Source organism: Armigeres subalbatus, chromosome 2 (genome assembly GCF_024139115.2).
Source record: "Armigeres subalbatus isolate Guangzhou_Male chromosome 2, GZ_Asu_2, whole genome shotgun sequence".
Classification (NCBI taxonomy): Eukaryota; Metazoa; Arthropoda; class Insecta; order Diptera; family Culicidae; genus Armigeres; species Armigeres subalbatus.
The window spans coordinates 316,288,635-316,314,542 of record NC_085140.1 but is presented as its reverse complement, the minus strand read 5'-3'; the positions used below and the strand labels follow the sequence as shown (position 1 = coordinate 316,314,542).

At 44.1% G+C, this 25,908-nt stretch overlaps 2 protein-coding genes and 2 long non-coding RNA genes across 6 annotated transcripts in view; all 4 read right to left on the bottom strand.

Moving 5' to 3' along the window:
- The window catches only part of LOC134212637 (netrin receptor unc-5-like), a 909,680-nt gene that overhangs the window by 531,798 nt on the left and 351,974 nt on the right, over positions 1-25,908 (bottom strand). The gene's annotated exons all lie outside the window — the stretch shown is intronic.
- LOC134216770 (uncharacterized) lies at positions 6,775-7,385 on the bottom strand. The gene is made up of 3 exons (XR_009980819.1): positions 7,296-7,385; positions 7,175-7,242; positions 6,775-7,110 (listed from the first exon to the last, which is right to left on the bottom strand). It is a non-coding gene; the product is annotated as an uncharacterized LOC134216770 (long non-coding RNA).
- On the bottom strand, positions 11,926-14,201 carry LOC134209879 (uncharacterized). Its single transcript, XM_062685900.1, is given in 3 exon segments — positions 11,926-12,293; positions 12,296-13,326; positions 13,408-14,201. Coding segments are annotated over 3 exon segments (2,193 nt in total).
- Positions 14,645-15,700, bottom strand: LOC134216769 (uncharacterized). The gene is made up of 4 exons (XR_009980818.1): positions 15,464-15,700; positions 15,163-15,405; positions 15,042-15,109; positions 14,645-14,977 (listed from the first exon to the last, which is right to left on the bottom strand). It is a non-coding gene; the product is annotated as an uncharacterized LOC134216769 (long non-coding RNA).

Below are 25,908 nucleotides of genomic sequence, written 5' to 3'. Positions count from 1 at the left end.
CGACAATCCATACAAAATTTATGGATCCTTAATACAAAAAGTGTGACACAGGGGGGAGGGAGCTGTTAAAAATTGTCAATTTTTGTGTTACGTAATTAATGGATCTTCCCTTATGTCACCTACTGCTAACCTTCCAGTGACAAGTCATCGAAGGAATCGGTGTCGGCTGTCGAAGTTATTACTTTTATCGGCACCATCACGGAACGGCAAATGCTGGGTAAAGCATACCATTGGTACTTCGCGTACCTGAAGGAATAAAATAGACCCCATCTCGCGGTCCTTAGCCTCTTACCCAGCAACTCCTATCCCTACCTTCTTGTGGTGCTGGCCGGGATACGAGCAACCTTAGGGAAGATCGGGTAACCAACCCCGGTGGGAACTATGGTCGTATGCTGACAGGGAAGGGGGGGTTTGCTCCTCTCTGGAGGTGCAAATCTCACTGAGCGTCTCTTCTCCATGTCAGGATCGGCTCACAACGGCGTCTGTTCCCCATGTTAGGGGCGGCTGATCATCGTCCGAGTGGCAGCGAGGGACTCGTAAGTGAAACTGTGCATCATGGTCACCGGGAATAAAGAGGAATGGTCCTCCGGAAATTTATTGGGTTTGGTGTCAGGCCCTGCAAGCCAGCCTTTAAAAAAACATACGCAACGAACAATCAACAAGAGAGTACGGACCGGAGCCATCGGCGAAGACCACTGCGACGAAAAGGGTCTAGCGATTGGCAACTCGGTTCGTGGAACGGCAAATCTCTCAACTTCATCGGGAGCACACGCATATTTGCCGATGTGCTCAAGGACTGTGGATTAGGCATCTTAGCGCTGCAGGAGGTTTGTTGGAAGGGATCAATGGTGCAAACGTTTAAAGGTAATCATAAACCGATCAATGAGAGAATGTGCAGGTTGAGGATCGAAGGCCGGTTCTTCAACTTCAGCATAATCAACGTCCATAGCACACATTTCGGAACCACTGATGATGATAAGGAAGCATTCTACGCGCAGCTGGAACGTGAGTAGGACAGCTACCCAAGCCACAACGTCAACATCATTGTAGGAGACTTTAACGCTCAGGTTGTCCAAGAGGAGGAGTTTAGACCGACTATAGGGAAGTTCAGTGCTCACCGGCTGACGAACGAAAACGGCATACACCTAATTGATTTCGCCGCCTCCAAGAATATGGCCATTCGCAGCACCTACTTCCAACACAGCTTTCCGTATCGGTACACCTGGAGATCCCCACTGCAGACAGAACCACAAATAGACCATGTTCTGATTGATGGACGGCACTTTTCCGACATTATCGATGTCAGGACATATCGTGGCGCTAACATCGACACTTACCAGTATCTGGTGATGCTGAATCTGCGCACAAAACAATCCGTCATCAACAATGTTCGATATCGACGACCGCCGCGGTACGACCTAGAGCGAGTGAAGCAACCTGATGTCGCCACTGCATACGCGCAGTATCTCGAGGCAGCGTTGCCGGAAGAGGGTGAGCCCGATTGGGCCCTTCTTGAGGACTGCTGGAATACAGTTAAAGCAGCCATTAACGACGCAGCGGAGAACAACGTCGGGTATATGGGACGAAGTCGACGGAACGATTGGTTTGACGAAGAGTGCAGACAGATTGTGGAGGAGAAGGACGCAGCGCGGGCGGTCGCGCTGCAGCATGGTACCCAGCAGAACGTGGAACGTTATAGACGAAAGCGGAGACAGCAGACCAGCTTTTTTCAGGAGAAGAAACGCCGCCTGGATGAAGCGGAGTGCGAGGAGATGGAACAGCTGTGTCGTTCTCAAGAAACACCCAAGTTCTACCAGAAGCTCAACGTATCCCGCAAAGGCTCCGTGCCGCGAGCCGAAATGTGCAGGAATAAGGATGGGAGCATCTTGACGGACGAACGTGTGGTAATCGAAAGGTAGAAGCAGCACTACGAGGAACATTTGAATGGCGCTGAGTGTACAGGCGGAGGAGATGACGTCAGTTCAGCGGACGATGGAAGCCAACCAACCCCCACTTTGAGGGAAGTTGAGGATGCCATCCAACAGCTAAAGACCAATAAAGCAGCTGGTAAGGATGGTATCGGAGCTGAGCTCATCAAGATGGGCCCGGAAAAGCTTGCCACCTTCCTGCACAATCTGATAGTCAGAATCTGGGAAACTGAACAGCTACCGGAGGAGTGGAAGGAAGAGGTTATATGCCCCTTCTACAAGAAAGGCGACAAGCTGGAGTGTGAGAACTTTCGAGCGATCACCATCCTTAATGCCGCCTACAAAGTGATATCCCAGATTATCTTCCGTCATCTGTCACCATTAGTGAATGAGTTCGTTTAAGTTATCAAGCCGGCTTCGTTGACGGCCGCTCAACAACGGACCAGATTTTTACTGTACGGCAAATCCTTCAAAAATGCAGTGAATACCAGGTCCCAACGCACCATCGTGTGCACAACGCATACGACAGTGTAGACCGCGTAGAGCTATGGAAAATTATGGACGAGAACAGCTTCCCTGGGAAGCTTACCAGACTTATCAAAGCAACGGTGGATGGTGTGCAAAATTGTGTGAAGATTTCGGGCGAACACTCCAGTTCCTTTGAATCGGGGACTAAGACAAGGTGATGGACTTTCGTGCCTGTTGTTCAACATTGCGCTAGAAGGTGTCATGCGGAGAGCCGGGTGTAACAGCCGGGGTACGATTTTCAACAGATCCAGTCAATTTATTTGTTTCGCGGATGACATGGACATTGTCGGCCGAACATTTGCAAAGGTGGCAGAACTGTACACCCGCCTGAAACGTGAAGCAACAAAAGTTGGAAAAGTTGGTGGTGAATGCTTCAAAGACAAAGTACATGCTTGTGGGCCGAACCGAGCGCTACAGGACCCTCCTGGGAATACGAGAGACGTGGATACCTTTGAGGTGGTCGAGGAATTCGTCTACCTTGGATCCTTCTAACGGCTGATAACAATGTTAGTCGTGAAATACGAAGGCGCATCATCTGTGGAAGTCGGGCCTACTACGGGCTCCAGAAGAAACTGTGGTCAAAAAAGATTAGCCACCGCTAATAAGTCCGGTTGTCCTCTACGGACATGAAACATGGAAAACAGCTCGAGGAGGACTTGCAAGCACTCGGAGTGTGCAGAGAGACGGGTGCTTAGGACCATCTTTGGCGGTGTGCAAGAAGTGTTGCGGCGAAGAATGAACCACGAGCTCGCCCAGCTCTACGGCGAACCCAGTATCCAGAAGGTAGCTAAAGCCGGAAGGGTACGATGGGCAGGGCATGTTGCAAGAATGCCGGACAGCAACCCTGCAAAGATGGTGTTCGCTTCCGATCCGGCAGGTACGAGACGGCGTGGAGCGCAGCGAGCGAGGTAGGCAGACCAGGTGCAAAACGACTTGGCGAGCGTGGGGCGCATTCGAGGATGGAGAGATGCGGCCTCGAACCGTGTATTGTGGCGTCAAATTGTTGATTCAGTGTTATCTGTTTAGATGTAAACTAAATAAATGAAATGAACCAATCGATGGAGGGAACTCCAGATCTCCAAATACATGTTTCTAATTATTTTGCTAAAAATTGTAAAAGATCGTCAAACTAGGAGGGAATTGAAGTCGTATGGAACTCCTTGCATTAAAATTGGTCAATTGTTAGATTATAGGTTTCCGAGCTTTTGATCAACAGTTTGGTTTCGGAATGATACAGCCCCTTGCTACACGCATGTTTGGCACATTTTAACCCTCAATTGATTGTGGATGGTTGCGGTCCTTGCATTTTAATTTTCGTTCCAGCACTTTCGACGACACTTGCCGGGGAAAACCTGTTTCCCATTCACAAAATAATGGTGCGATTCGTTTGCTTTTTGGGCACCATTCCGTAAAATTACTAAACGTTAATTTCGAATTCCAACTCGAGGCAAAAATTGACTTTTAAAGATTCCTATTCCATGCACAAAACCGGTTAATTTGCTGCACACGTTCGTAATTTTCCTCCCATCAGCGGTCATGAAAAACAAAAACAAACCTCTCGCTCATGGTCGATATATTTTGATTTAATCGGGGAGGCTCGTTGATTGAATAATTTCGATGCTACCGGACGCAGACTCGTAACAGCAGCGCACTCAACGGCATCACTTTCCGCAGAGACAGTAGCACCGTGTGTAGTACAAGTGAAGGAAATTGAAAGCCTATAAATTACGCCATCCTCGCCCCAGCAGAGAGCCCATCGCAACGATCGATGTGAAAATGGCCTACATCTGAGGATGGATTCAATGTAAAGGTCTCATAATAATGAGAAATAGGGGGAATGACGGCTTTGGCAGGTTTTGTTCTATTATTGGCAGGGGGGTTTTTTATGACTGACTAGGCTCAAATTTGGCCTAAACATTCTTTGCATATCAAAGAATATTGTGGCCGAATTTCATAAAATTTGGTCGACAAAAACCCCCTGCCAATAATAGAATAAACCCTGCCAAAGCCGTCTTTCCCCCTATGTTGAAGGAAAAAAAATAAGAAAAGGATGTTTTTATTTTTGCCTTTCTCATATACTAAGTATACGTAAAGGCTATATGATCGCTCCAAAAACAGTTTTTTTTATAGAAGACCCAGAGACTCATAGTGTTATATACCGATCGACTCAGCTCGACGAATTGAGGTGATGGCTGTGTGCGTGTGTGTGTGTGTGTGTGTGTGTGTGTGTGTGTGTGTGTGTGTGTGTGTGTGTGTGTGTGTGTGTGTGTGTGTGTGTGTGTGTGTGTGTGTGTGTGTGTGTGTGTGTGTGCACTCGCCCAAAAAAAATGTCACTCATTTTTCAGGTACCTATCCTCAACCGATTTACTTGCAACAAGTTGAATTCGACGCAGAATACTCTACCATTGCAATTGCAACAATCCATTGTTTCCTATTGAAAATTGGTCAGATCGGACTATGGGCTCGGAAGTTATGGCCAAAATACCACTTTTTTATGGAAACATTGAGTAAAAATATGTCACTCATTTTTCAGACACTTATCCTTAACCGATTTACTCGCAACAAGTTGCATTCAACGCAGAATACTTTCCCATTGTTTCCTATTGAAAACTGGCCAGATCGGACTATGGGCTCATCAGTAATGGCCAAAATATTATTTTTATAATGCACGAGAAAGGCACTATCACCGCTAGGTGGATTAATCAGGGTTTTTTTTAAGTAAAGTGCCTAAATTAAGTCCACATTCACATAATAACTACAAGAAGATTCATTCAGTATTTTTTGTCAATTATCACGTTCAAACGAATATTTTTAATAATTATTTGTATTTGCATCTTTTCTACTTAAATCTGATTTGTTTCTCTTTCAATTTCAATGGCTTTTGATGCTTTACTCGACTATACAATTTTTTGGTGTTAAATTTCTATTCTCGTCCAAATTCTGATTTGCATAATAACGCATTTATTCTGCTACCTTTTAGAAACTGGCTCCGGCAGCAGATTTGGAATCGTGAGGATCAGGCTTCGATGGGATTGGAAACGCGGTTAGTGGGTGCGTTTTATTGGCACTTTGGGAGCAATTACATGCGTCGCCGTTCAGTTCACGCGGGGTTGCCGAACTAATTCCACCGCCACACTACAGCAGACTAGACGGCTATAGCTAGAGCTACTGTGAGCTCAAATCCAACAGCGCCAACCAACAACAACATCAACAAGGCGGTGAGGATTTGTGGTGGTTTTCCGTCCGTTGCCTGGCGTGGGTGGGCTCGCGGGCGCGGACAGGCAACCGGATGATAGGTTGTTAAATGGCTTTTCGATTGGTTCGATAAGTATTAAAACGATTTAGCGGGGCCTTCTCCCTTTTCCAATTGGGAACACATACAGTACAAGCTGCCGAAAATGAGTCGTGATGAATTGGTTAGTGGAATTGGTGTTGTTTTGGAATGGAACGAGCGGCAATTTGGTAAATCAACAGCAAGTGACTGGCGGAGGCGGTGGAAGTGGATGGTAGAAAATAGAACAGCAAACATGTTCGATCGATTCGATGTAAAGTGCATTTGGTGGGAGTCAGAAAGGTACATAAAGCTATTAGGGAAAATACCGCTTTAATCGAGTAATTTCCAGCATAAACATGAATAATTTACACGTAAGTAAACTTACGTAAGTAATTTTGAGAAGTAGAAAGGTATATGCAGCAAAAGCCATATTTATATCGTTTAGAAATAGGGAATTTTCTTCTGGTTTCGGATCTGAAACTGTAATGCGCCCGCGTTTTAAACTCAGGTCACAGGCAAAATGTTTTTTTTTACATTGTATGAAAGTTATGTGTAATAAAAGTCAAAAGCAGTTCTATTAGAGAAATTGAGAAATTTGCTTATCAGAGTTCAGGCGTCCTGGAAAAATCTGCCCTTTGAAATTGGTTGATTAAAAACCACGTTCTTTAAGGGAGTACCTACTCACTGTAATATGATTGAATATCAATTTAAAACAAAATCATATGTTACGATTTTCAGTCACGCGGCTTAGCACACAATGCATTCGATAACGTAGAACACACGGCTCTTCCCGCAAATCTCCTTCGCTATTGTAAAGCTTCAAAATTTCTTTCCCGACAAGCTACACAAATTGCACAAAGTGTTATTTTGTGTCTCAAACCCCAGCTCATTGACTCAAAGTAGAAAACATGAGATCGGCAATAATGGAGAATTGGCAATGATGGTTCATTTGAGTGTTCATTTCACATAATGTTCTTACAGCTAATTTGCCTAACGTACATACATTTTCTCATCCTCCGTCCGTTTATCAGCATCGATGGGGGCCCCCTGCTGCATCTGGTGCATCGTCGTTATCGCTATCAGCGCACATTCGCTAGTGTGCCTTTGTTGCATGAAGCATCACCTGGCAATCTCGGACGAGCAGAATGCACACTGCAAATCGATGCTACTTCCTTGATGTCGCACGCTCTCCGTCGCACTACCTTTTGTTGCGTCGTACCCGGTTCAATGTCGCACAATGCGTATCATCTGCTGCACCACCCGTGACTTCCCTGCACCTCAAAGTTGCACCACCAGCTTGGGATCGCCGTGCGATACTCGCTCAACGAGCGTACAGATGTCGATTCACCGGCAAATGCAAGGCTGCAAACAAAAGGCCTTCTATTGAAGGGCCATCGAGCGCAATTAGCTTCTGTACTCGGTATTGCATTGATCGTGAGCTTACCTATTGAAGGCCTTCTGTGTCTTTGGCTGCCAACGAGTGCCAATCGTGTGAACCGTATATTGTGGAATCTGTAAACGGATAGTTGATGATCACTTTCTAGGTAGCAGAGTGCGAATACTACCTGTGTCGGATGTGTTGGCATCTACGTTTGTCACCCTTAGCAGTGTCCGAATCTGGAGGACTAGACCCTGTCACCGCTTTTACAATCGAGCCGGATAGTCGCTCGGGACATGCAACCGAGCCTGAAAGCATGTAATATTGGAGCTAGGTATGATGCATCAAAAGGCATTGATATGCACTTTACCTTTTATGGTTGGCTTCTCGGACCGATTGACTGCACGTGGTTGTGGTTTGAAGCACTTTCCTATGGTGAATCATGCCCATTAGAAATGGAAAAATGAGGCAGAATCTCGTTAATTTACCTCTGGTTTTCGAAAACGTGATGCTGGTGATGGTTTTAGAGGGATCTTAATACGCAACCTATGCCACCTTTCAGGATTGCATGCACTATTCAATCCAGGTACTTCACACTTGGTTGATCAAATCACTCTGATGTGGCTATTGTGCGAGATGTTCTATCTTGCTTCGAGCCATTAGTGTATGTGTTTTTGTGCGCTATTATTGAAGGGTCAACTTACGGTGTGCGAAAGAAATAAGAGGCGATATCGTACGACTGTCTGCGTTTATTGACCGGTGTCCACTCCGGGAAATTTACTGTACATTTTGTCGGCAATATCTCAAAAATTGTAACACAAAATCATTCAAACGGTGTCGAAATTTTTGCGAATGTTGCAAAAATTCGCAAAAATTTCGATTTTATATCTGCTGACGATCAAATCATGGAAAGGTCGATTGATTCTAATACTAAACAATATCGATCAGATCTTTTCCTGAGGTTCTACCTAGGACATCGAGTATTGGTTGATTTTCCTAATCTACGGTACTCCAGAAACATACTTATTAGCTAACGGTAGCGTTTGTCTTGAAACACAAAGTGTGCCAGATCTATCCAAAATGAATGTCTTCGCCGCCGCTGATGCGCTGCGGAATATCTCTATGACTACTTCCTTATATACTATCCTATTCTACGGTCAATCGCGTCTCCATCATCTGAGTTACGGTAATGTAGTTGGGCGCCAGAAATTTTACCGAGAAAATACAATTATTTGGTGATCTGTACTATATTGAGTCGTAAGGGCCGTGAGCTTGGGGTATTAAAAGTGCCTTGAGTTGCGTATGGCGTTTTCCTCTACCAGACTAAGTGAGTGATCATAAAGTGGTATATACGATGGAAGTGTGTTTCTTGCGAACTCGGTAGTAGCGATCTGATGTTGATATAGTTGTTCCGCAGTTTCATTAATGTGGGGTTTCTAACGTGTTCGACGGACGAAGAGTCTGTAAAACTGCTTGCTGTGACGAGGTTTCGTGATTAGTTATTGGGCCTTCGAGTCAACAGCGAACATGTTTTTGGTGGCATCTGCTCATAGTCGGACAGTAGTTCTGCGTACATAGCTGGATAAATGGGTTTCGTTGCTTGATCGTGTCCGGATGAGAAACTTTGGAACGAGTTTTCTTATCTCTTCTGCATCCAACACGATGTGTTTATGGCGATTGCTGTTTGTTGCCAGCGGAAGGGTGCTGTGGACTTAGCTTGATGGTATGGTTTTAGTCTGGTTTGATATCTTTTGCGTGATAAACGCCGGTTTTCGATGTCTTGATGTCTTCTAGTGTGTAATTGTTGCATCCTTGCGCTTGTCTAACGATGCATGGTATAAACTTTGCTCCCAATTTTTCGTTCGATGCTCTGCTGCATTGGATAACTCGAATGATCTTCTCCACACTATTTCTCCTTCTGCGAATGTTCTATTCCGAGCTCTTAGGTCATAACGTTTCTTGCTGTTGTCATGGGCAGCTTTGATCCTTGCTAACACGAAATGTTGAATGTTATGAACCGATATTATTCTTGCCTTTTGGGCTGCTTGAGAGTCTTCGGCCGAATTGGCTTTGGCGGCAACATACTGATTTGTGTATAGAATGTGATCCCTTCCAAAGTTGCAGTAGTAAGGACTACATCCAAGGGTTTCGTGCTTTGCAGTATTAATTGCACATACTATTTGTTGAATATGCACGTCCCAATCTCTTTGGTCTTCATCGAGTAGCGATCTAACACATGTGATGAGCGTTCGATTTGTCCTCTCTGCTGCGTTACACATTGGTGTATAGAAAGCAGTTCTCATATGAATTACATTGTATCTTTTGAGCAAGGTCTGGAAGACCTGGGATAAAATTGGGATCCCGAATCCGAAACGATGATCCTTGGCGTGGAGAATCGAAGAAATACGTAGTGCTCTAGAAACTCAGACATTTTCTGAGCATTTGCCGATCGAAATGGCTCTATGACGATGAATTTTGTCACCCAGTCGACTATGACTAAAAGAACTGTATTACCTTTCTTTGATCGTGTGAGTGGGCCAACCCAATCTACTGAAATTAGCTCCCAAGGCAGTTGTGCTGGTTTAGGGTTGCCTAATGTTGGTGTTAAGGTTTTATTAGGTGCCTTGCAAGCTTTGCATACGTCGCAGGTTCGTACGTATTTCCTGATATCCGCCGCCATCTGAGGCCAATAGTGGTCGCGTTGAATACGAAGCAATGTACGATCTCCTCCGAGGTGAGCAGCGGTGGGTATATCATGGAATCGATGCATGAGCTCACGACGAAGATGAGTTGGAACTACTTTTTTCCAACGATGAACTTTTCCGCCAGTCTCGTCTTTCATAGCGCAATTTTTGTACAGTTGTCCGTCGATTATCCTGAATTCTGGAAACTTATCAGCATCCTTCCGAACATTTTCAACCAACCGGCCAAACCATGGATCCGAAGCTGTTGTGGGTGATGCGCTCAAAGAGTTTACAATTTCTACTCGACTTAGACAATCAGGGACAGTGTTGGAACTTCCTTTGCGGTATTTTATGTCGAAGGAGTATGCGTTCATCCGCAGGATCCACCTAGCAAGAAGCGGCGTTGGATTTTTCATGGTTTTAAGGTAGGTCAAACTTGAGTGGTCGCAGTAAACCGTGAAGTGTGTTCCTTCGAGATATCCACGAAACTTCTCAATTGATCGTATAACCGCCAAACACTCGCGTTGGGTCACTGAATACTTTCGTTCGGAGGAAGCGAGTTTCTGGGAGAAGTAACAGATTACTTTTTCTTCTCCTTCGATTACTTGTGTTAATACACCTCCTATTGCCACATCGGACGCGTCGCATGCCACGGAAAATGGCTTTGAATAATCTGGCGTTGCCAAGACCGGGGCCGATATGAGGTGCGATTTGAGAGTTTGGAAGGCATTCTCGCATTCTTCAGTCCATTTAAATTTGTTTCCAGCTTTTGTGAGTTCCGTCAAAGGGGCAGCTGTTTTGGAGAAATTCTGTATGAATCTTCGGTACCACCCACACATGCCGATAAATCGTTGAACCTCCTTTTTGTTTGTCGGAGCCGGAAATTTTGTTATTGCTTCTACTTTCCCTTCGTCAACGCGCCAGCCTTGTTGATCCAGTACGTAGCCTAAATACTGCAAGCTTTTCCTGCAAAAGGCAGATTTCTCGGCATTGATAGTCAGACCAGCGCTTTTCAGTCTTCTAATGATTTCGTGGAGTAGTTCGAGATGCTCTTGGAACGTTTCTGTTGCCAATATTAGGTCGTCCAAATAAACGAATGCTTTTGGCTCCAGGTCGATGAATAAGTGATTCATGACACGCGATAGGGCCTGACTGGCCGTTGATAATCCAAATGGAACCACTGTAAACTGGTAGTGCCCTCGTTGCGGAATGGTAAAGCTGTCTTCTGTTTTGATTCTTCCTCAAGTGGTATTTGCCAAAATGCTGATTCTAGGTCGATTGAGGAGAGAAACTTCGATCCGCTCAGGTTGTTGACGATGGATGCTATCTGCGGAATTGGGTATGCTTCTTGAACTAGGACTGAGTTCAGTTTCCTGGCGTCCAAACACAATCGTATAGAACCGTCTTTTTTCTTAACTGCCACCGTGGCATTATTCCAAGGACAGCAAACTGCTTCTTCTATCACACCCAGCTCAAGCATTCTGTCCACTTCTTTGTTCAAGTCCTCCAGTACGAATCTGGACATGGGGTAGTAATTTTGTTTAAATGGTGGTGCGGTGCCAGTGTTCATTTTGTGGCAGTATAGGTTTGTTCTACCTAACTGACCCTGGTTTGCCGATGTTGGGAATTCTAGGATTGTTGCTTGTAGTTGATCCTGCTCTTCTCGCGTTAATGTTCCTATTACTGAATTTTCCAAGTCCCCGCTAGTTGTGACTCCACAGATCCTTGGTTTGATGCCAAACTTCGTCCAAAAATCCATTCCTAGGATTAACAAAGGAGGCATAGATTCGATGAATAGTATAGGAAGAGTTGCATTCTTATTATTATAAGCGATTGGTACATGGGAGAAAAACGAGACTTTGTGTGGCGAGTTGTCTGCTGTTTTTACTTCTCCTATAACCGGAAATTTTTGAAGTCCCAGTTCGTCTGCAATTTTTGCTAGAGATCCTCCTATAAGACTGCAGGTTGCGCCGCTATCCAACAATCCTCGTATTTTTTTCCCAAGGATCGATATAGCTGCATATGGTCGATTATCGTTGTTTTCCGTATCAATTATAATAGAGTCCGCCTTACAAAAAGCCGGAATATTACGTAGCAAAGGCACCATCGATTTTTCGGGAGATCCCACCACCTTTACTGTGGGTTCTCCCAGTTCCGGTTTCCCGAAATCGGAAGCTCATTTTGTGTGTCTAATTGTCTCCAGCGTAAGATGCAGGCTTCGCAGTTGCGCGTTGTACATCCTTTCTTGCCGCAGCTGTAGCAAAACAAGTAGCGTTTTGGATTAGGACATCTGAAATAAGTGTGTCCAGGGTTTTCACATTGCCAACATACTGTTACTATTGGAGCCTCCCGTATGGAATTCCTACCCGACTGGTTCGATGTGGTGTCAGACGCCGATCTTCCGCTCCAATTATTCTGCCCTCGAATGGCATTTACCTCTTCTGTTAGATTCGACGCAGCTTCGTTCCGGTAAGCAATGTCCTGATGAAACGCTTCTCTTCCCTGATGCTCACCGGATCCACTTCTTCTTCGACCTCTTGATTATGCTCTACCATGCTGACCCGCGCTGTGCCGTACGGTTGTCGATTTAATGGCGGCCGGCCACTGTTGTCCAATCTATTGATCACGGGCTGATGAAGTGATGAATTCTCATGCCGGGTTCCTAGGACTCGCGTTGTTGGTGCTCGCCCTCTTAGTGCGTAAGAACGAGAAACTTCGAAATCTTTGCATACTGCCACGAGGTCACGGACACTCGCCGATCGGGACGCCGAAGCAATTGGGGAGAAGTCCGTGTTGAGATGTGATTTCAAGATGAATAACTTCTCTGACTCTGATATTGCTGGTTCCATTATCTCGAACGCCGCTACTAGGTCTCTGTAGAATGTTGTGAATGACTCATTTGGACCTTGGAATCGTAAGTACAGATCCTGCTTCACAATCTCCGAGTAGTTCGGAGGTAAGAACTCTTGTTTGATTTCTGCTTTAAAGATGTCCCAAGTTGTAAGGATTAGATACGAGCGCGTGTACCACTGAAGTGCTCTTCCTTTCAATAGATGTTTGATTGAGCGAAGCAATGTTTGCTCATCCATGCCTTCGGTGACAGCGTAGGTGTTCACCTGATTCAGAAATTCGCCTAACTTTACGATGTTACCTTCTCCTGAGTACTCGAATGACCACTTATGTACCGGTTGCAGAAATCTGTAACTATTTGACTGTTGAGTATTGATTCTCGGTGTGTTGGATCTATTAGGCGTTCCCCTGAAATTTTGTTGCTCATATTCCTGGGGATGTTCAGCTATCCCGGAGTCTCGTTGATTGTACGGACCCCAGTATCCTGAAATCGCGCCAAAGGTGTAATTCGGGATTTCGTTTTCTCGCTGTGGAGGTGCTGTCAATCTTAACTGTTGATGCTGTAAATGTGCTTCTAGCTGTTGTCGTCTGTATTGCTCCTGTTGAAGCTGTCGCTCTAACTGTTGCTGCTGTATCTGCATTTGGTTCAGCAATAAACGAAGGCTTTGCTCCTGATGAAAACCTCTGTTTTGCTGATCTTGCCACAGTAGATGATCTTGTTGTTGTTGATGATCAGAAAATAGCAGTGGAGGTTGTGAAGAAAACTGCTGCGGCGATGGTTGTCGTGGATCTTGTTGTTGTTGTTGTTGTTGTTCCATGGGATTTGGATGCTGTTGATGTTGTTGAGACTGTTGAACTTGAGGTGGCGGTAATTGTTGATCCTCTCTACGATATTCCATTTGTTGGTGTTGGAGCCTCGATTGCTTCTCTTGGTCTTGATGTTTCCCGTCGAGAACTACTGGATTCTGGTTTGACTGCTCTTCAGGTATTTGGTTGCCCTGAAGTTCTTCTTGAAGCTGCTTTTCTAATTGTAGTTGATGCTTTGATGTTTCGTTGATGCTCGATTGAAGTTTCGCGATCTTTAACCGCTTTATCGTTTCTGGATCACTTGGAAGGTCCTCTGTATCCGCTTGTCCTGCTGATGTTCCTGATGCTTGATTCTGGATGTATTTCTCGATTTTCTGTAGAGCGAGGCCTACCTTTTCCAGTGTTTTCTTTGCATTGATTAGTATCATCGGATCCGATATAAGCGAAAGTCGAAATTGGTAATGCAACAGTCTTGATTTCAATGCATTCACCTGGTTGTCGTTCCTTTGTCTGAAAGCACCATCCAAAGCTTGCAAAATTGGAGACAGCTTCGTTTGACATTGATATATACTGTCCATATCCGTTAGTACGTGGGATGAACAGTTGGGTACCGGCGATCCATTGAGTTCACTGTCCAATAGTTGCTGTAGTCGTGATGCTTTCCACTCCAAGTTTTTTCCTCTCGTACCAGTCGTTTTCCGAACTAGCAGTTCGAACTCTATTTCCTCCGGGGTGAGGTGATTAAGATCCATCTCCAGCTAGTATGACACGGATATCACTAATTTAACTATACACACAGATCACTTATTTGACAGCTTGACTACGCGAATCGATCAAACTCACTAGTGGGTTTTTTAGTCTGGGCGCCAATGTTACGATTTTCAGTCACGCGGCTTAGCACACAATGCATTCGATAACGTAGAACACACGGCTCTTCCCGCAAATCTCCTTCGCTATTATAAAGCTTCAAAATTTCTTTCCCGACCAGCTACACAAATTGCACAAAGTGTTATTTTGTGTCTCAAACCCCAGCTCATTGACTCAAAGTAGAAAACATGAAATCGGCAATAATGGAGAATTGGCAATGATGGTTCATTTGAGTGTTCATTTCACATAATGTTCTTACAGCTAATTTGCCTAACGTACATACATTTCTCTCATCCTCCGTCCGTTTATCAGCATCGATGGGGGCCCCCTGCTGCATCTGGTGCATCGTCGTTATCGCTATCAGCGCACATTCGCTAGTGTGCCTTTGTTGCATGAAGCATCACCTGGCAATCTCGGACGAGCAGAATGCACACTGCAAATCGATGCTACTTCCTTGATGTCGCACGCTCTCCGTCGCACTACCTTTTGTTGCGTCGTACCCGGTTCAATGTCGCACAATGCGTATCATCTGCTGCACCACCCGTGACTTCCCTGCACCTCAAAGTTGCACCACCAGCTTGGGATCGCCGTGCGATACTCGCTCAACGAGCGTACAGATGTCGATTCACCGGCAAATGCAAGGCTGCAAACAAAAGGCCTTCTATTGAAGGGCCATCGAGCGCAATTAGCTTCTGTACTCGGTATTGCATTGATCGTGAGCTTACCTATTGAAGGCCTTCTGTGTCTTTGGCTGCCAACGAGTGCCAATCGTGTGAACCGTATATTGTGGAATCTGTAAACGGATAGTTGATGATCACTTTCTAGGTAGCAGAGTGCGAATACTACCTGTGTCGGATGTGTTGGCATCTACGTTTGTCACCCTTAGCAGTGTCCGAATCTGGAGGACTAGACCCTGTCACCGCTTTTACAATCGAGCCGGATAGTCGCTCGGGACATGCAACCGAGCCTGAAAGCATGTAATATTGGAGCTAGGTATGATGCATCAAAAGGCATTGATATGCACTTTACCTTTTATGGTTGGCTTCTCGGACCGATTGACTGCACGTGGTTGTGGTTTGAAGCACTTTCCTATGGTGAATCATGCCCATTAGAAATGGAAAAATGAGGCAGAATCTCGTTAATTTACCTCTGGTTTTCGAAAACGTGATGCTGGTGATGGTTTTAGAGGGATCTTAATACGCAACCTGTGCCACCTTTCAGGATTGCATGCACTATTCAATCCAGGTACTTCACACTTGGTTGATCAAATCACTCTGATGTGGCTATTGTGCGAGATGTTCTATCTTGCTTCGAGCCATTAGTGTATGTGTTTTTGTGCGCTATTATTGAAGGGGTCAACTTACGGTGTGCGAAAGAGATTAGAGGCGATATCGTACGACTGTCTGCGTTTATTGACCGGTGTCCACTCCGGGAAATTTACTGTACATTTTGTCGGCAATATCTCAAAAATTGTAACACATTGTTGCACAATATTCAATACCAATATTCAATACACAATTTCGGTTTAAATTTTCGTGTCACCGAGAAGTCTATGGGCATAAGAGTATTATCGTCTAAGTCCAATGATATACGTATGTAAGAATAGTGACTTGGCTTAGAAAACTCGCAATTAATACCCGTGGTAGTGCTTAATGAGCTACTAAGCTACGAGGCGGCAATGTCCCAATGGAAAAATGTACCTAATGGCAGGGGAACCGCAAAAAATTAAAAAATACAACGCGGATAATTCACAATCCACCCATTGTGCGTGCGTGAAAAGGTTCCAAGCTTTGCCGTTACCCATTTTCTATCAAAAGGAAAATAAAAACAGTTCATGGGCTTGAGATGCGATCTTAATTTACTCTATTATAAACCGATAAGATCGAGAGATTTTCAAAGCAGCTTTTTGAAACTCTAGTTTTTATGGAGTGTGTGTGTTTTTGGGGGTGTGACGAAGCATAATAGTCTTCTGGCTTAGTAGCCCAACACTAAACGCATTTTCTAATGAAAAAAACAACTTTTCCTATTCTATTCTATCACAAAAAGGCACTTGACTCCATATCTTTATCGCAGACACAACAATAACCATTTCAAATTTATTACTCCATTCTCCGAACGTCACCCGGCGAAATATTTTGAGTGGCGTCTGGAAGGTCTCAATTATATCCATACAATGTTTCAAATCTCAAAATTCCCACATTGACAAAACCAGACGCCACATTCATCCGTACTTCCAAAGCTAGCAAACATAAACCAACCCAATCTAGCCGGTCGACCACCGACCGACCCGAACACAGTCCAACGACCCATTCGTTCCACATTTTTTTTTGCCTCGCTCTGTATCTGCCTCTTGACATAATTAAGAAGAGGTTCCAGATGACGTAATATGATCCTTGAAACAGAGAGAGAACGCTCCTCATCGAATTATATGCTGGGAAACCATAAGAAAACAAAAACTCCTGAACCCGACCCAAGCACTCGATATTGCGGTAGTCGTCGTCGTCTTCATCATCTTCGGTAGGCAGCTGCGGGATCAAAAGCCTTTCTTTCGAGTTGCGTCGGATTATGCCGACATCCATTGATGGGCTTAGACTCGCTCGTTTGGAGAAGGCTTGACCTGCCAAAGGTCCGCACTTGAATCGGGGCTCTTGATCCTGACTACGGACCAACATAATTCTGAAGGGGATCAATAAGCAACGTCAAATTTGAATAAGAAACAGAAACGGACCATCGAACATTGGGAGCAGCAGCTGATGGGGAAAATAAAAATATTGTAACGGCAAAAGGAAGCTTAGGATCGACGACAGCAGAACGTTTAACGTACAAGACGATTGGCATAAATGATTCTTCTTCCACATATGACAAACAGTGGCAAACAAATTTCTAATCAATCTCTTAATAAAAGTTCGGCACTTAAAACTGTTCTTAAATTTTAGTATTCACTAAACTCCAATATGTCAAAACTTTGTAATTCAAATATCTTTCCATCATTCGTAAACCAATTTAACCCTAAAATAATCGATTCGATCTCAAAGAATAATATTGAGCGAAAGATAAACGAATGCTGAACGAAATCCAAAAGGACTGGCACTCATCTGGATGAAAGGTGAAGCACGGTTCGAAAAAAAGGACCTGATTCTATCGTCAAATACGAGTCCTACGTCTACATCCCAAAATAAATTATTATCCCGAGAGGAATTTCATTACACTGCAAGATTTTTTTTTCGACGTCCTTTCAAGACAATCGCGCCCGCGATGGATTCTGACGGATAAGGGAATTTAAGCCTGGCGGGTTTTCTCGCCCGAAAAAAAAACCGCAGACTGTTTTATTTTTTTTTCTTCTCGTCCTTTCATGTTTAATATGAAAAGAATCCCAGGTCCTGGATTTCAGGGCATGTACGAACAAAAAAATTGGAGCGCGCCACGCGAGGTTTAAATACTACTGCCAAAGGAATGGGAATTATGCTGTTGGGAAGACTTGTGCTGCTCCTTTTCAGAAAGGGCTGAAGACTCTTTTCGAAGTGTGCTTAACTCTTTCGCCTTCGGGGGATTTAGGAGCGAAATTCCGGCGTGCGGCGGTGGTGGTTGAGAACTTCCTGGTTGCTTGCCCCGTGCTGGCTGCGTAGGGTGCGTGGCGTAAGCCTTTCGAGAACGAACCAAAAGTAGAATGAAGCAGAAATATCGGTGAATTAGCGGTGAAATCGAGCGAAACAATAAATGAGCCGGAATGGTCCGCGTGGATTCGAAATGTAATATTTCTTTTTACGAGGGTGAACGCTGCTGAAGCTGTTGGTTTTTGATTCCGATGTTGTTTGAATGGTATTGGTAAAATTCCCCCAGTGTGATGACAGATGATGGTTTTTTGAGTATGATACATGGCTATCCCTCTTGAAGCTGGGACACCAGAGGGCCCAAGAAATTTATCCCAGGCTGAGGCTTATTTATAAAAAGCAACTCGCATGTCAAAAAGCAGAGCCTTTTAGAAAACTAAAAAAGTCCTTTGAAGCAGTAACACAAAAGAAAGGAAGAAAGTATCCATTCCTTTTGTTGTAAACAGAAGAAAGACGATTAACTTGCTGCTATATGATTCGTCTGTGTGTGTCAATCCAGTAGACAAATTCCTGGGGCTTCCAACCGACATACAAATCTCATAGTGGTCTGGGCTGGCAGCAGTAAATCCAATTGAAATAACTACAACCTACATATAAGAACGACTAACAGAGCCTTCTCATCAATCATTCGCCAGTGACCAACGCTATTGGCATTGGTATTGGTAATCGAGAAAGGAGAAAAAGGTTGAAGTAAAAGAATGACACAACAATCCTAGGATATCTTAACGACCGAACGCATGTTATGCAATGGAATACGTGAATGCTTGATTGAATTGTGATAAAAATCCTTCTTTGAAATTGGGTTAAGGAAAAAGTCCTTTCTAAATTAATATTATTATGATCGATTACGCTATTAAAATACATAGAGCAGGGGCCAGTAGCATAATCTAAATTTTACTACTTCTTCTTCTTCTTCTTATTGGCATTACATCCACACTGGGACAGAGCCGCCTCGCAGCTTAGTGTTCATTAAGCACTTCCACAGTTATTAACTGCGAGGTTTCTAAGCCAGGTTACCATTTTTGCATTCGTATATCATGAGGCTAGCACGATGATACTTTTATGCCCAGGGAAGTCGAGACAATTTCCAATCCGAAAATTGCCTAGACCGGCACCGGGAATCGAACCCAGCCATCCTCAGCATGGTCTTGCTTTGTAGCCGCGCGTCTTACCGCACGGCTAAGGAAGGCCCCTAAACTTTACTACTAATATTAGTAAATATTACAAGTAAACAAGTAATCCGAACTAATAATATTAGTGAAATTTACAAGTAACTGCTGCATTGTGACAAGTACGCTTTTTTATTCATAATTTTCTCTGGAAATTCGAATGTTCGTCATTTAAATTGTCTGCATGTCTTTTCGTTTGTTCTAATTTATTCCAAAAGTTGATACACCGCACGGGAACCACGTGCTTCCAGATGTTGCAACTGGCATACGCCAGCGTAAATGAGTCCCCAACTCAGTTGCAAGCGCCGAAATCAAAACAACGCTAGATCCCGGTCAAGCGCAATTTTGCGATGCCAATTAGCGGGCTTCGACCTGATGAGATCCATTCAGGATGCAATGATCTTTTCCGTTCGGCTTGGCCCTTTTCCTTCCGAACTTGGGGAGGGAGAAGACTGGGTGATTTGTACAGATGCCAAAAAAAGGGGTCATCATGCTTTTAATGATTCGGTAACGCAAATTAGAAATTTTGTCGCTCGCAAATCTGGACATCTAGTTTCGCGATTTCGCAACCGAAGGTCGCATATTAGCGGTATCTGAGGACAATTCCTAGCCTCGATCATCCACTTCGAATCGGATTGTGGAAGAAGCAAGAGTGGTCGATAACTTGTCCTACGTCGTGGTGTGATTTTTGTGAAGTAGTGATTCCGTGGAAATTCTAATCAGGTTTAGCTAATTAATGTGTCCTTTCCCTTAGGGAACGTCCACAAATTACGTAATGCTTAGTGGGGGGAGGGGGGTTGAGTGAAGTGTGACGATCCATACAAAATTTTTAGAAGCTTCATACAAAAAGTGTGACATAGGGGGGAGAGGGAGTTGAAAAAGTCCAATTTTTGCGTTACGTAATTAATGGATCTTCTCTTAGTAGCTAGTTCTAACTTGAAGGCTAGTGAGTAGCTTGCGGCATGTGGCTGGGGTCGTAATGGAATGTATGTGAATTTTTCTTAGATTTGAGGAAGCGGGGCCATTGCCGTCACATCATACCAGCTCGAGACCGCTCTTGACTACGACTTCGAAGGTTTCCCGGGGCACGCGGGGTTGCCCCGTTAGATCTGCACCCTAGACAGTCAGGCCGACACCATTGGATCCACACCGCCGAACAACATTTGGCCGAAAGGATCATTTGGCCGAAAGCGTCATTTGGCTGAAAGGGTCATTTGGCCAAAAGGGTCATTAGGTCGAAAAGGTCATTTGGCCGAAAGGGTCGTTTGGCCGAAAGGGTTGTTTTTTCGAATGGGACATTTGGCCGAAACGATCATTTAGCCGAAAGGGACATTTGGACGAAAGGATAATTTAGCCGAAAGGGTCATTTGGCTGTACGGGTCATTAGGCCGAAAGGGTCATTTGGCCGAAAGGGTCATTTGCCCGAAAGGGTCATTTGACCGAAAGGATCATTTGGCCGAAAGCGTCATTTGGCCGAAAGGGTCATTTGGCCGAAAGGGTCATTTGGCCGAATAGGACATTTGGACGAAAGGATAATTTAGCCGAAAGGTTCATTTGGCCGAAAGGGTCATTTGACCGAAAGGGTCGTTTGGCCAAAAGGGTCGTTTGGCCAAAAGGGTCGTTTAGCCGAAAGAGTCATTTGGCCGAAAGCGTCATTTGGCTGAAAGGGTCATTTGGCTGAAAGGGTCATTTGGCCTAATAGGACATTTGGCTGAAAGGGTCATTTGGTCGAATAGGACATTTGGCCGAATTGGTCATTCGGCTGAATAGTTCATTTGAAAAGTGAGAAATTAGGAATGAGAAGGGAGACGTTTGGCCGAAAGGGTCATTTGACCGTAAGGGTCATTTGGCCGAACGGGTCATTGGGCCGAAAAGGTCATTTGGCTGAAAGGGTCGTTTGGCCGAAAAGGTCGTTTTCCCGAATGGGACATTTGGCCGAAAGGATCGTTAGCCGAAAGGGTCATTTGGCCGAAAGGATAATTTAATCGAACGGGTCATTAGGCCGAAAGGGTCATTTGGCTGAAAGGGTCGTTTGGCCGAAAGGGTCGTTTTCCGAATGGGACATTTGGCCGAAAGGATCATTTAGCCGAAAGGGTCATTTGGTCGAAAGGATAATTTAGTCGAAAGGGTCATTTGGCCGAACGGGTGATTAGGCCGAAAGGGTCAATTGGCCGAAAGGGTCGTTTGGTCGAAAGGGTCGTTTTGCCGAAAGGGTCATTTGGCCGAATAGGACATTTGGCCGAATTGGTCATTTGGCTAAATAGTTCATTTGAAAAGTGAGAAATTAGGAATGAGAAGAGAGACGTCTCACTCTTCATTGGTTTGGGGGACCAAACAAATGCATCAGAACGCCTTTCGAGATGCCGACTTTTGCGTCGATTTTGCTACAGTTGCATAGCGCAAAATATTTTCGGACCATAGATTTGAAAAAAGGCGTTTTTTCATATTGAGCTCGACCCAAAAACGAGACACCTTACAAATGTCTCCGCTAACGATACGCTCTATATATGCTGTCGGCTCCCTTTTGGACTTACAAACGCACTCGACATTTTCCAGGTAGTCATGCAAACTGTTATCCTGTCTGAATGCGAAGGAACTGTGAATTACTTGGACGATGTCATGGTGTTCGGACAAACGATTGAAGAACATGATCGCAATCTTTAGAAGGTCCTAAAGAAGCTTGAGGATCATAATGTGATGATCAACCAAGATAAATGTTTCTTTGGAAAAGAAATTGTCAAATTTCTAGGCTTCAAAGTATCAAATGAGGGCTGGCAAGTGGAAAGCGAGAAAATCAACGCGATCCAAGATGCTCGAAGACCAGAAACCTTCAGAAGTGAAAAGTTGTTTGGGCAACAACGGCCTTTATCAGGGCCACCGAGAAAACAGCTTTACGTGCTGCCTGTTGGCAGCAATAAAAAAACAACAAAGGCCCTTTGTCAGGACCACTAAGAGGAAACGAGCACAGTGGCAACAGCAACATCCGACTACGACAGAGCACAATACTGGCAACACTGCCCGATAAGCTCACTGTGTTTACATTCTGTGCTGTTTTAAATCGTTGATTCATCACCTTCGATCGCTTCCAAAATCCTCTGCTCACCGATACACCTGCATATAAACCGCCCTCTAATCGCCGCTTCATTAAGTACGACAATTGAACCGTTTGTTTGAGAAACTGCATATGTAACATTTTTGGCCAAAATGAGATTTTTATATATTCTGAATCCTCGTCCAAAAATACGTATTCTAGCAAAAAACACGAAAAAAATTTTTTGTTCAGGAATGTATGAATTTTTTTTCGTTTGTTTGAGAAACTACATATGTCCACGTACTTTGGAGAGCAATTGTGGAGTACTACTTACATTTTTTGCACTGAAAGTGCCCCAGGGTGTTGAGTTTTGCCAAAAACTAATGAGCTGTATCGAAGAAATCGAAAGATTCGGTGCAAATTCGTTCGAAAACAGGTTTTTGTTGTTTTCTCGAAATAGTGTAAAATGGACTTATGCAGTTTCTCAAACAAATGATTCAATTGTGATCAGGTAGGATTGTGAAATTAATATATCTCCGAGTCGGCTCGAGTGTGGAAGAATCTGCTCAAACCCGCGCATAGTTGCATAAAGTGTAAGATGTCTCCGCTGGAAGTTTGTCATAGTTGCGCTTGCAGTTTGTCAACTGTAGAAGTTTCTTGCGGTGTTTTCTGCGAAGCAACTTTTCATTACAACTGCGCGGGCATTTCTTAAGATCTGTACAAGGAAATATGCGGCACATCTTCTATTTTCTGGATGTGTACAGGATGTCGCGACAAAATGAGTAATGTTCGATTTAAAAACGCATCGGCATCTATGAACGCTGCTACGGTCGAACTAAAGGATACGCATAAAAAATCGTCGAAGAAATAAAGAGTGAGATTAAAGACAGCCTAATCGCTGAGATCAGGCAAGACATCGAAGGAGGTTTCAACAAGCTTTCTCCTGTTATACTATCTCCTATTCCACGGTTCAGGTTCGGTAAAAATAATACGCCGAAAAAAAGTCGTGATCACGAAGCTGCAACATTTGATCAACCGGCCAAAATTCTTCACGGTGCCGGACCGTCAAACACCAACGTATCATCAGCCTCTGTAGCACGACCAACTGACAAGTTCTGGATCTATTTCTCGAAAATTTCACCTGATGTATCGGAAGCCGATGTCGAGAAACTTGCCAAGGATTGCTTGAATGTGGACGAAGCTACTGTGAAATCTCTGATACCGAGAGGCAGGCAAGTGTCGACACTGCCATTCATATCTTTCAAGGTAGGAGTCAGTCTAGCATCGAAATCGCATGGATCCTCTGTCATGGCCACAGGGGATCGAATTCCGCGAGTTCATTGACGATAATACCCGCACTCAAACTTTTTGGAAACTAGCCCAGAACGTGAATTCTGGCCCTGTTATCAACATTTAGAAGCTACCTCCGTTCGTGAAGTCTCTCCTACTGTCGTATCTATTCGTCCTCATTCCGCTACCACTTGTCCTCCGCTCACCGTCTACTACCAAAACGTCCGTGGATTGAGGACAAAAACAAGCACTCTACTCAATTCACTGTTGTCCTGTGATTTTGATGTCATCGTATTCACAGAAACATGGCTCTATTCCGACATCTCGAACTCCGAACTGTTAAGCAACTACACCACCGATGCGATAGAAACACTCTCACCAGCGTATTTCATCGTGGTGGAGGTGTCCTAATCGCAGTGAGAGCCGAACTGAATTCGGAAGCCGTATTTCTTGAAGGCAGCGATGATCTTGAGCAAGTTATTGTGAAAGTTATGCTACCACATGAGTCCATCTGTCTGTGTTGCATCTTATTCGACGGCGCAGTCCCGCCGATATTTACGCTAAGCACGGTGAGTCCCTTATGCGTCTCCTCGAGTTAGCTGACCCTCGTAATACCATGATAGTCATGGGCGATTACAACCTTCCTAATTTGGCCAGGGAATTCGATGATCAAGTACATGGGTTTCTGCCTCTCAACCCCTCGTCGGAACAAGAACTTGCAGTAGTTGAGTATTTACTAGCCACAGGACTGCAGCAAATCAATGATTTGGTTAATGCGAATGGTAGGCTTTTCGATTTAGTTTTCGTCAGTGATTCTGATCGAATTGAACTGTTTGAATCACCTGCTGAAATTTTGAAAGTCGATCCTTACCACAAGCCATTTGTTTTGACGCTCGAATGTTCCTCTGAAGACTTGCAACTCCCGCAGTCGAATTCAGCTGCACGAAACGAATATAACTTCGCACGATGTGACTTTGATGTAATCAACGCTAGATTAACTGCATTGGACTGGGCGTGTTTGTCCAACCTCGAAACCTGTTTTTTTATGACAATGTTCACTAAGTAATTCGTGACAATGTCCCGCTGAAAACCCGAAGAATGTCTACAAAATGCCAACAACCATGGTGGAACCCGCAGCTGCGCAAACTACGGAACCGTCTACGCAAGGCCCGTAAACGTTATTTTCGTTCCTTGACAACTGAGCATAAGTATGCTGTTCAACTTGCGGAAGCTGAGTATAACAGCGTGCACGAAGTTCGTCCCAGCCCTGACAATTTTCAACCGATCACTTGCGGCTGGAGTGTTCCGTGATGCCTGGAAGCACGCATTAATTACACCGATCTCCAAATCCGGCAACATACATAGCGCGGAAAATTATCGACCCATTTCGATCTTGAGCTGTTTGGCCAAAATACTCGAAAGACTGTTGCGTTGCATGACAAGCTTTATCCAGTCGTTAAATCCGTTATATCAGAATTCCAGCATGGATTCATGCAAAAACGTTGGACGATCTCTAATTTGATGAGCTTCACCAATAGTGTTATTGGATGCATTGAGAAGTGACAGCAAGTTCCATAAAGTATCTGGTTTATTTTTCAAATGGTTTAGTGAAGCTGAAATCACAAATCACATAACAGTTTTCAAATGGACAGTAATGGAGTTTATCGAATGTCGGATATTATTGCTCCTACATGAACGTCTTAAATAATATTGAGCTAGTCCAAATCTCGCCATCTTCAAACGACAGGGCCCATCTTTTCATGGGATATTGTTATAGTAACGCACTCATGGTTCAGAATTTTTTAACTAGAGTTGCTATTACGTAACTACTGATGTTATGCGTGAAATTGTTACTAAGCCGTAAAGATGAAGGAAATTCCTGGAGTTGATAAACTGATTCCACGTTAGAGAAACTACGAAGATCGGCAGAATATTTCTTTAAAATTGATGTATGGCTAATGACTGAATCTACATAGACGGCTGGATTGTTATTTCGGGAGTTTGTTTGTCATAGACCGTCATAATGGGAGCCATAAATGTAGTTGAAAAGATTTTTGTGCTGACATCTTTGTTGTCATATTGTAATTGTTCTAATATGTGTTTTTTTACATAATTAAGGCCATCATTGGGACTTCTATAAATCTGTTGATGTATATTAAACAAATAAATAAATAAGAACGCAAACTCGTGATTGTGTACTTGCCCTTGCAGCCTATTGCAGAGCTGCTCACTTGCTTACCTGAAATGAAAAGAAAAAAATCTTCGTTATTTTTATTCAACAAAATCAGAAGGAAAAGTTCAAATTAAATGCAAGCAAAACAACTTTTGAACGCTCCACAAAGTATCGCAATAAATCCTCGAATCCCAAATTGATTGCAACAACAGCATGCTCATGTATTGCCAATCTTCTCCGTGGGAATCGTCGCCATTCCGGAGGAGCTCCAATTGAGACATTGAGACGTTCAATCGCCGCCATTCGAATTTGCACAAG